This window comes from Notolepis coatsorum (genome assembly GCF_963971535.1).
Source record: "Notolepis coatsorum genome assembly, chromosome: 4".
Taxonomy (NCBI): domain Eukaryota; kingdom Metazoa; phylum Chordata; class Actinopteri; order Aulopiformes; family Paralepididae; genus Notolepis; species Notolepis coatsorum.
In genome coordinates this window covers 33,425,914-33,437,258 of record NC_140168.1, presented here as the reverse complement: position 1 = coordinate 33,437,258, position 11,345 = coordinate 33,425,914, and the positions used below count along the sequence as shown (strand labels likewise).

Below are 11,345 nucleotides of genomic sequence, written 5' to 3'. Positions count from 1 at the left end.
TTAGGGAGAGTTAAGGTCTGGGAGGATAGGGGGAAATAGAGAGGTATGAGGGTTAAAGGGGCATTTCACCTGAACCGACTCCGCTCAGTGTGTTGGTTGTTCCAGGGAAGCCCTAAGCAGGTGGGGTTATCTCAGTGGCCCGATCACGTGTGACTGTGGCACAGAACGCCAGACCATGGAGCACCTCTTTCGATGGCCTCTGTTATAGGTGGACCCTGCACCGCAAAGGACCTAGCACTCTACAACATCAAGGGAGAGCAATGCACCAAACACTGGCTGGACGTTATATATGAGCTGAATAGCTTTGTATATGGACACAAAGTGTTATGGTTTGTAACCGACCCCAATCGCACAACACAAGACAGGTATGATGGTTTGCCAAGAAACAGATATTTATTTAGAACAGGGAAAAAAGGGCACTGTCCCTTTAAGGGAGAAAACACAAAACACTGGAATAACACAAGAGGGGAAGGTAAAGTGCCTTTAAGAGGCGGGCAGGAAAAGGGAACACTATGGGAAGGTAAGGGAACGCCTAAGGGAAGGTTAAGGGAACGCCTAGGGAACAGAGGAACTAGAGACTAGGAGAACTAGGGAAAGAGGACTAGGGACTAGGAGAACTAGGGATAGAGGACTAGGGACTAGGTGGAACTAGAAGGGGAGAACTTGGGACCGAGGGGACTGAGGCCCGCGGAGGCGGGCTGGGGAACAGGGAGGAACTGGGGACAGAGAACCGCGGAGGCGGGCTGGGGACAGGGAGGAACTGGGGACTGGTGGGAAAACATCTGGGCCGCTCTGCAGAACAGAGGAGAGGGTTAATATTCAAAGGGAACAAACAGAGCAGATGCAGAACAGTCCAAATAACAAAGTAACAAAGTAAATACTATCTTCGTGTGAATAAACACACAGTGGGAGATGAAATGTCCAAAATAATATCCACGAGAGAACAAAACAGAGTGGGAGATGAAATGTCCAAACTAATAACTAAGTGAGAACTAAAGGAGGCAATACGCTGGGGAACAGCAGCGGGACGAGGGCAAGGGGCATTACGCTGAGTGAGTGACATCACAATCAAAACTCACCCAGGCGTATGCGTAAAGGTACAGGGACAGCAGCGGGAACGGGGGCAAGGGCACTACGCTGAGTGAGTGACATCACAATCAAAACTCACCCAGGCGTATGCGTAAAGGTACAGGGACAGCAGCGGGAACGGGGGCAAGGGCACTACGCTGAGTGAGTGACATCACAATCAAAACTCACCCAGGCGTATGCGTAAAGGTACAGGGACAGCAGCGGGAATGGGGGCAAGGGCACTACGCTGAGTGAGTGACATCACAATCAAAACTCACCCAGGCGTATGCGTAAAGGTACAGGGACAGCAGCGGGAACGGGGGCAAGAGGCATTACGCTGAGTGAGTGACATCACAATCAAAACTCACCCAGGCGTATGCGTAAAGGTACAGGGACAGCAACGGGGCGAGGGCATCGCCACCGGGTGGCTGGCTGTCCGAGCCGAGGGACAGAGTGCTGGAACAGTGGCGGTGGCGAGGGTGTCGTCCACCGGGTAGCCGACTGTCGGAGCCGAGGAACAGAGTGCTGGAACAGTGGCGGTGGCGAGGGTGTCGTCCACCGGGTAGCCGCTGTCGGAGCCGAGGAACAGAGTGGCGCGCCACACCTTGGTGTGCGCGTCGGAACAGAGAGCTGGAACAGTGGCGGTGGCGAGGGTGTCGTCCACCGGGTAGCCGCTGTCGGAGCCGAGGAACAGAGTGCGCGCCACACCTTGGTGTGCGCGTCGGAACAGTGGCGGTGGCGAGGGTGTCGTCCACCGGGTAGCCGCTGTCGGAGCCGAGGAACAGAGTGCGCGCCACACCTTGGTGTGCGCGTCGGAACAGTGGCGGTGGCGAGGGTGTCGTCCACCGGGTAGCCGCTGTCGGAGCCGAGGAACAGAGTGCGCGCCACACCTTGGTGTGCGCGTCGGAACCGAGAGACGCCTCGGGGTGCGTCTGCGAGGAGGAGTGTGCCAAGCACGAAGGTCTGGAAGATGCGCGTCGGCGCGCTGAGGTCTGGAGAGCGTGCCAAGCTCGAAGGTCTGGAAGATGCGCGTCTGTGCGCTGGTACGGAGGAGCGTGCCAAGCTCGAAGGTCTGGAAGATGCGCGTCAGTGCGCTGGTACGGAGGAGCGTGCCAAGCTCGAAGGTCTGGAAGATGCGCGTCTGTGCGCTGGTACGGAGGAGCGTGCCAAGCTCGAAGGTCTGAAGTGGAACACTGGAATACCTCCCGTAGAGGATTAGAGAGCGCAGTACAGTGTCTCCCTCCAGGCAAACGGCGGCAGGTGGCGAAGGCTTGAGCGCATCTGGCGCGCTGGTCTGGAGTGGAACACTGGAATACCTCCCGTAGAGAATTAGAGAGCGCAGTACAATGTCTCCCTCCAGGCAAACGGCGACAGGTGGCCAAAGCCCTTGAAGATGCGCGTTGCGCGCTGGTGACTGGAGAGCGTGCCAAGCCCGAGGGTCCGGGAGATGCGCGTTGGTCTAGATGTGCGTCAGGACGAACAGCTGCGCTGGGGTCTGCAGTGGAGCGCTGGGGTGCCTCCCGTGGAAGTTACAGGGAGCGCAGAACAGTCTCCTCCACAGGCTACGGCGACAGCAGACGAAGGCTGGAGCAAACATCTCAAGGCTGGAGAGATCCATCTTACAGCATTGGTAGACCAGAGGATCTCCCGAAAGAGTCTAGATGTTAGAGAATATGACTCAGCATGAATACAACACGACCCCACGCCGAAACGAGGGGAAGAGCCCTGGTATTTAAAGCCCACAGGGGAACTAATTAGCCTGCCACCACAGGTGCGAGAGGTAATTGATAATAGTCCAGGTGTGGCCACTGAGAGTAAACGAGAGTAAAGAACGAGAGGGTGGGGGCTAGAGAGAGTGAGTGAGAAGGGAATTTCTAACAGTAGGCTTTAAAGAAACAGAGAAAAGGTAGTGAGCAGCGGGCAAAACCTCACACAAAGACCTGTAATGCTTCTGGACTGCAGTTGTTATTGTCCATTTTCCAAGATAGATCATTGCTATGGTCTGCAGTTCACTTTGAGTTAGTAAAGGTAAATATTACCATTACCAAGTACCAAGTAATAATAAGTTATTATTTCATTCATTTAAATGTAAAATAATAGTTTTATTTCCTGAAAAATACCAGATTTTCTTGTAACTTGCATATCTGATACGAATGACTATAATCCATACTATAATGTACTATAACGGTAAACTCTTATTTCACGAATAGAAAGTTAGGTAAACTGAGTTTAGGTGGGTCTACATGTCATCAGCCCCCTAAATTCTTTAAACTTGTCCTTTCTTTCTTTCCGTCTCTCTCTACTCATCCTCGCGCTCTCGTGTCTCTCTCTCTCTCTCAGGACCTCCAGAGACCACGTGTCGGATATCTTCTACTATCTCTTAAGAAAAGGCCTCAGATTAAATGAGAGGAGCATGATGTCACCAGATGTTCTTCTCACCCGCCAAGGCCAGCGGCAGGTCAGTGTGTGAAAACCCGTCACGCTCCGAGACAGACTGCGCTCTGACTTTGAACCGTGTACTTTCTCTATTATGAGCTCATAATCAAATGTTTACATTCAGGCCGGCAGACTCCTGTATTTCTGTATGTATAACGTATATATAGTAAACTCTTAATGACAATATCTTGGGAAAGAGCGGAGAGTGGAGCCTGTGGCTAAAGGGGCACTTTGCCAAAAAAAACAATGTAGATTTATTTTGCACATAATCTCACACACACATCCAAAAACGCTCTAAAGAGTTTTGCACACATTCATTTAGCTTGACAGTTATTGAGAGTAAATGAGTTTGAATATGGCCACCAGTGATGCCATCGGGGACATTGAAAACCTTGCGTTGTGTTAATTACAGCTCCATACAATGATGTTGATGAAAAAGCCTTGTAATACCTTGTAGGGACTGCTACCGTATCATTTCATGGAGCTGTAATTAACACAACACAAGTATTCAATGTCCCTGATGACATCACTGGTGGCCATATTCAAACTCATTTACTCCAAATAACTGTCAGTCATTAATGTGTGCAAAACTGAGTTTTTGGATGTGTGTGTGTGTGTGTGTAAGGTGAAGTGCCCCTTTAATGAAGTTTAGTGAGGAGGACAGAGTGTTCAGTGGGAGTCAGGGGGGGGGAGGGGATGAATCTCACAAGCCAAAGTAAAGCTTGATATAAGCAAGTTTGCACAATTGCTTTGTACTCATACTTTCATCATCATGTTGCATTATTAGCCTGTGTAGCCTAAGCCTGTAGCAGCCTAACCCTACCTGAAGCCTACTAAGCTTGTAGCAGCCTAACCCTGCTGAGAGTTCAAAATGATCTCATTTTAGCTGCCGATTCTGGAAATCCCGCCATTCTCGTGCTTTTAGACCTCACAGCCGCCTTCGACACTATAGACCACACTATCCTACTGTTGCGCCTGGAAAAACATGTTGGCATCACAGGCGTCGCCCTAAGCTGGTTTAAGTCCTACCTGACTGACCGGAGCTTCTCAGTCCAGCTTGGAGAATTATTCTCTTCAGTGGCCCCACTTACCTGTGGGGTGCCCCAGGGGTCTTTTTATCATATATTTTTATCATATATGTTGCCCTTAGGCTCAATCATTGCTTTGCCGACGATGTGCAGATCTATTTACCCCTACAAGCAAAAGGCAAGGTCACATTACAACCACTGTTAGATTGCCTGGCTGATATTAAATTATGGATGAGTGCAAACTTTCTCAACTTAAACGAGCGCAAAACAGAGATAATTTTATTTAGTAATGATTCACCTGACCCTACAGCCATTGCCCTAGGCCCCCTGGGCTCAAATATCCGCTCCTCTGTCAGAAACCTCGGAGTAATCTTCGACAGAAATTTTAAATTTGATAAGCAGGTTAGTTTGGTGGTCAAAACTAGCTTTTTTCACCTCAGACTCCTAGCCAAGACCAAACCATACCTCTCCCAGAAGGATCTGGAGAGGGTGATCCATGCCTTTATCTCGACCCGGCTGGATTACTGCAATGCGTTGTATGTCGGCATTGACCAGTTGCTGCTCCGTCGCCTGCAACTGGTACAAAATGCGGCTGCCCGCCTGCTTTCCGGTACAAGGAAACGTGACCACATTACACCAGTTCTGGCTTCTCTCCACTGGCTCCCCGTCCCGTTTTTCCGTATTGATTTTAAACTTTTACTGACTGTTTTTAAAGCACTACACGGGCTGGCTCCACTGTACCTAGCTGAGCTCCTACATCACCCCACCCCATCCAGAGCCCTAAGGTCTGCTGACCAGCTGCTGCTGGAGGTGCCTAGGACCAGGCTTAAAACCAGGGGAGATAGAGTCTTTGCTGCTGCTGCCCCCCGAACAGCCTCCCCCACATAAGATCTGCCCAGAGCCTAGAGGTTTTTAAATCCTTGCTCAAAACACACCTCTTCTCCCTGGCCTTTGACCAGAGCTGGCCCAGCATCTATACATGACGTCCGCTGTCACTCTGCACTTTTTATCTAATGTTCTTGTCTCTTTTATCGCACTTTGCCCTTGCTTTCTTATATGTACTGTCTGTACTCTACCTTTTTTGTAATTCTAGTGTATTTTTATTGCATTGTATGTGTTTTTATCATGTTGTGAAGCACTTTGGTTTGGCTGTTAGTCATTTGTAAATGTGCTATACAAATAAAACTGACTTGACTTGACTTGACTTGAAGCCTAGTAAGCCTGTAGTAGCCTAACCCTGTATGAAGCCTAGTAAGCCTGTAGTAGCCTAACCCTGCCTGAAGCCTAGTAAGCCCATAGTAGCCTAACCCTGCCTGAAGCCTAGTAAGCCTGTAGTAGCCTAACCCTGCCTGAAGCCTAGTAAGCCTGTAGCAGCCTAACCCTGCCTGAAGCCTAGTAAGCCTGTAGCAGCCTAACCCTGCCTGAAGCCTAGTAAGCCTGTAGCAGCCTAACCCTGCCTGAAGCCTAGTAAGCTTGTTGCAGCCTAACCCTGCCTGAAGCCTAGTAAGCTTGTTGCAGCCTAACCCTGCCTGAAGCCTAGTAAGCCTGTAGCAGCCTAACCCTGCCTGAAGCCTAGTAAGCCTGTAGTAGCCTAACCCTGCCTGAAGCCTAGTAAGCCTGTAGCAGCCTAACCCTGCCTGAAGCCTAGTAAGCCTGTAGCAGCCTAACCCTGCCTGAAGCCTAGTAAGCCTGTAGCAGCCTAACCCTGCCTGAAGCCTAGTAAGCCTGTAGCAGCCTAACCCTGCCTGAAGCCTAGTAAGCCTGTAGCAGCCTAACCCTGCCTGAAGCCTAGTAAGCCTGTAGCAGCCTAACCCTGCCTGAAGCCTAGTAAGCTTGTTGCAGCCTAACCCTGCCTGAAGCCTAGTAAGCCTGTAGCAGCCTAACCCTGCCTGAAGCCTAGTAAGCTTGTTGCAGCCTAACCCTGCCTGAAGCCTAGTAAGCCTGTAGCAGCCTAACCCTGCCTGAAGCCTAGTAAGCCTGTAGCAGCCTAACCCTGCCTGAAGCCTAGTAAGCTTGTTGCAGCCTAACCCTGCCTGAAGCCTAGTAAGCCTTGTATCTCCCCCTTTAGCTGACCGGTAGATGTTTCACTTCCCGTACGGGAGACCCGGCTTTGAATCGAGTTGTTCCATGGGCTTCCCTGAGGTGTGTGGGGGGGGGGGGGGGGGGGTGTAGCGGAGCAGCCTTGCCTGAAGCCTATAAACCCTATCCCTCCCTTGTCCTGCAGTTTGGCTGACCGGTGGATGTTTTGCAGGAGATCTGGGTTTGAAATGCAGCTGTTTCACCTGTCCACAGATTCGGCATCGTGGAAGCCTCTTTCATGTTCGCCACACCGTTCTTACCTTTAGAGGAAACGTTTTGGAAAGGTCCTGCAGTAGCTACTACCTAGGATAGATGCAAGATGGTGGGGGTCTCTAACTGCCACTGTATTCATTCTTATCCCATTCAGGTTGCCCTTGGTTTCCTGTCATCTTGGGTCCTGTGGGACGACGCGTTCCCTAACAGCTAAGGGTGAGAACAGGTACAACCATATTCCTGTCAACCCTCCTTGGCTAAGGGTCAATGTACTATCTGACTGCTACTCTCAAGCCCTCTCACTCCCACTGCACTCTGGCTGGATGTACGTTTCAGTAGATCTATTGTGTTCACTTCTAATGTGAAAAAAAGAAAAGAAAATTAAGACAGAAATATGGAAATGTATTTATAGACTATTATAACGGGGCCCTTTCCATCGTCGAGCACGAGAAAGTAAACTTTACAGAGAGAGGGGGAAAAAGTCAGATGTCATTATTTATCATCTTAACTCTTACTTATTCATGAAGCAGAAACAGAATGGAATTCTCGCTTGAATTCATCCTGAATTATTTAATCAGAAATGGTTAATTCCATACAAAGCCGCTGCGTATCTCTCCTCTTGTTCCGATGAATACTTTATCACCATTCCTAAATCGAAAACAGAGGAGGAAGATTGAGGGAATGAAACACAGAAATAACTGCATTCACCATTTCTCGCAAATGCTTTCTTTGGGAAGTGTTGGTTTTAAACGTTTTGGGAATCCAAAATGTGTGAACTTTAATCATTTAAGTTATTTGCCTTGGTGAAAATGTATTTTGCAAAACGTTTAGGCCTAAAGGATGATAGCCTATCTTCTCCATGTATCTCATTTATGCTCAGTCCCACTGGGTTGTATGGAGAAGTCACTGAGGTGTATGAAGATAGTCTTACTCAAAATGACTTAAGAGGTTCTATGAGGCATTATTTGGTGTGCGTGGTGAATTCACTTTTCGGTCCCAGGTTGACACAGTCAAAAGCCGTCTAATGAAAAGGGACGCATCGCTGATTGCAGCTATATCTGGAGCTGGGGTGGAAGTGGCATCGATTTAACAATTTAGCAGCACCCTCCTCTGTGTGTTTCCATTAGTCACGGCTGAATACCACCCACTTCGCCCCCTTTTCCTCCCTCTAAATACACACACACACACACACACACACACACACACACACACACACACACACACACACACACACACACACACACACACACACACACGCACACACACGCACACACGCGCGTACACAGGCATAATACTATAAAGAAATAATCCACTATTCCTTGGTATGATACATACATGATTAAACCAATACCAAATACCATAACATTGGTTAATGCTAGTTGTTTCAGCACCATGGACAGCACATATCAGAGCACACTCACAGAAACTGTTGCCACTCTACGAAATACACCTTTATTTTTATTTGTGAATCAGTGCATGTGCAGAATGTAGTGCAGGTGTACAATATTGCATGTCTAGGACGTCTGTGAACCACATAGCCTCACTGCAAGTCAATTTGTGATAACAAATCTCAGTCTAAAGTCATTTTGCAATGTGTGGGGTCTACAGTTGTGGATCACAAGGCCCAGATGCAGCGTGCATTCGACTACAGTGCGTCATAAGAGAAATTGGTCCCATCCAAGGACAAAATATAATCATAGATTTCATAACAGTGATGCTGAGTCAGAACAACAAAACATAGATTTTTTTTTGTTTAAGTCCAGCAGTCTTTAAAAATACATTTCACCTTGAGTTGGCTCGTCATTATAATACGAACTACAAGGAAGAGGTAGACCTAACATGTTCAAAGGAACGTCCAGGTGTTCTGCTTTCCATCGGCGCACCGCTCAGACCTTTCCATGCCGCGGTCGGTTTGGGAGGTGCCTGCGTAAGAGGTCTCTGCTGGAAAAGCGGGTCATGGAAAACTCCGTCGACCCAGTCTCTGAGTGTAGCCACGGGGGAGTCTTGCTGCCGGTCGGCCGCGGTCGGCCCCACATCTGACGGGTACCCTGGGGTGGGGGACCCGGTCGACGAGAGCATGCACGGAGGGTAGTCCGATTGCAACAGGGCGGGATTCAACGAAACGGCAGTGTGTGCAATGGACCAGATCTTCGGTTTGCTCTCTTCTCTGCTTCTGAGGTCTGTTTCGGGGTAGAACGCGTTGGTTCGGTGGTGGGCCGGTGTGAGTTTGGGGCAGTCCGGTGACAATCTCTCTTTTCCGTGGAGCCCATGAGGGAGTTCTGCTGCTGTGTTCACTGCGCTCTCCTCGGCTGGGAACTGCGGTTTGGGTTCACAGTCAGAGCCGTCTGACTCCAACAGGTCAAAGTCCTCTAGGTCACTCTGTAGGTCCCCACACCTCTGATCTGCAACGAGAAGTAGTATGTATTAGGGGTGTAATGGTACACAAAAAACACGGTATGGTACGTACCTCGCTTTTGAAGTCACGGTTCGGTACGGGTTTTCGTTACAGTGGGGGAAAGTTTGGCTTTCCATGTTCCACTCAGGGGTGATGTAGTGTGCAGTAACTAATTGTACTTGTAGGGCTGTCAACGAATATTCTATATTGAAATTAATAATCGACTTGTAAAAAATAAATATTATATTAGATTGTGAAAAAAAAACAGCCCCCGGTGGGCGGTCGTTAGTGGTTAACATACCGTTGTATTCGTTCGGTACACTACACAGCCGTTCGGTACGGTACGGTACACACTGAAATGGTTCGGTTCGGTACGGATACGTGTACCTTTACACCCCTAGTATTTAGTATGCAACACTCTACACTGTGGGTTGTGCGATGTTCTACTACAAAGTGTAAATGCTCATCGACGCGGCCCGAGCCTCTCGTACCAGGAAGTTCTCCCCCGCTTCTGATTGGCTCCTCTCCTCCGTCACTGTCATCATCGCGACCCCTGTCGTCAGAGCTCTTGACGGACCAGGTCACCTTGTTCTCTTTCTTCAGCCTCCTGCGTGCGTTGGCAAACCACGTGGATACCTGCGGGAGGGAGGGAGGGAGGGAGGGAGGAGGGAGGGAGGAGGGAGGGAGGGAGGAGGAGGGAGGGAGGGAGGAGGGAGGGAGGGAGTAAGAGGGAGGGAGGGAAGGGACAGGACAGGAGGGAGGGGGAGGACGGAACACCACGGCGACAGGACAGGGAAGAAGTGAGGACGGAAGGGGACGAGGATCCCGGGGAAGGGAAGATAAGAGAGAGGGGGAAGGGAGGGGGAATAGGGGAGGGAAGCGGAGGGCAGGCGGCAGGGGGGAGGAGGAGAGGGCGGGAGGAGGGAGGGGGGGGGGGGGGGGGAAGGAGGGAGGGAGAGGGAAGGAAGGAAGGAAGAAGGAAGGAGGAAGGGAAGGAAGGAAGGAAGGAAGGAAGGAAGGAGGAAGGAAGGAAGGAAGGAAGGAAGGAAGGAAGGAAGGAAGGAAGGAAGGAAGGAAGGAAGAGGGAAGGAAGGAAGGAAGGAAGGAAGGAAGGAAGGAAGAAGGAAGGAAGGAAGGAAGGAAGGAAGGAAGGAAGGAAGGGAAGGGAAGGAAGGAAGGAAGAAGGAAGGAAGGAAGGAAGGAAGGAAGGAAGGAAGGAAGGAAGGAGGAAGGAGGGAAGAGAAGGAAGGAAGAGGAAGGAAGGAAGGAGAAGGAAGGAAGGAAGGAAGGAAGGACAGGAAGGAAGAGAAGGAAGGAAGGAAGGAAGGAAGGAAGGAAGGAAGGAAGAAAGGAAGGAAGGAAGAAGGAAGGAAGGAAGGAAGGAAGGAAGGAAGGAAGAAGGAGGAAGGAAGGAAGGAAGGAAGGAAAGGAAGAGGGAAAACTCAATAAATAATACTACATTTGATTTATTATTTGTTTTTTTCTATGATCTGTTTTGAGTCTCTAATCAGCTTGTTAACTACAGTGTTTTAATGATATATAAATACATGTGTTATTATTATTATATTATTGTTGTTGTTGTTGTTGTTGTTGTTGTTGTAATGAATAAATAAAAAAAATTATTTATTAAATCTGCCATGATTTTGCCATGATGCACCACACCAACAACTCCCATCCTCATAGTGTAGCAACCATATGAGGTAAAAAGGTTGATTAACGTGTCACTCCACAAAGTTAACATTAATAGTGACAAAACAGTGACAAACGATCAGAGAAAAGACTTTGCAGATCACTCATAATATAAGTGTTACGACAACTATTCACACTGTATCACAACTGTGTCATTCCACAAAAGGAAGTGGAAACAAAAGTATGATGTCATCTTGTCATGTCATTATGTGACGAGTTACGCACCTGTGTGAGGGTCATTCTGGTGATGATCGCCAGCATGATCTTCTCGTCCTTTGGTGGGGTAGGGGTTTCTTCTGGTGCTCCTGCAGCCAGGCCTTCAGGGTGCTGGTGGTCTCCCGCGTGGCATTCTTACGCCGTGACGCACCGGTCAGAACTTGTATAACTGAAAACATGCAACAACCAGTGTGACTATTAGTTGCCGCAAAAGGTACAAC

The 11,345-nt window shown here is 49.2% G+C and overlaps 1 protein-coding gene across 1 annotated transcript in view; it reads right to left on the bottom strand.

Annotated features, from left to right (window-relative positions):
* The window catches only part of irx4b (iroquois homeobox 4b), a gene marked incomplete at both ends in the record, with an annotated part of 29,056 nt that continues 17,711 nt past the window's right edge, over positions 1-11,345 (bottom strand). The window contains 6 exon segments of the mRNA XM_084311904.1: positions 1-17; positions 8,717-9,226; positions 9,711-9,855; positions 11,134-11,178; positions 11,180-11,200; positions 11,202-11,293. Coding sequence (XP_084168030.1) covers positions 1-17; positions 8,717-9,226; positions 9,711-9,855; positions 11,134-11,178; positions 11,180-11,200; positions 11,202-11,293 — 830 coding nt within the window.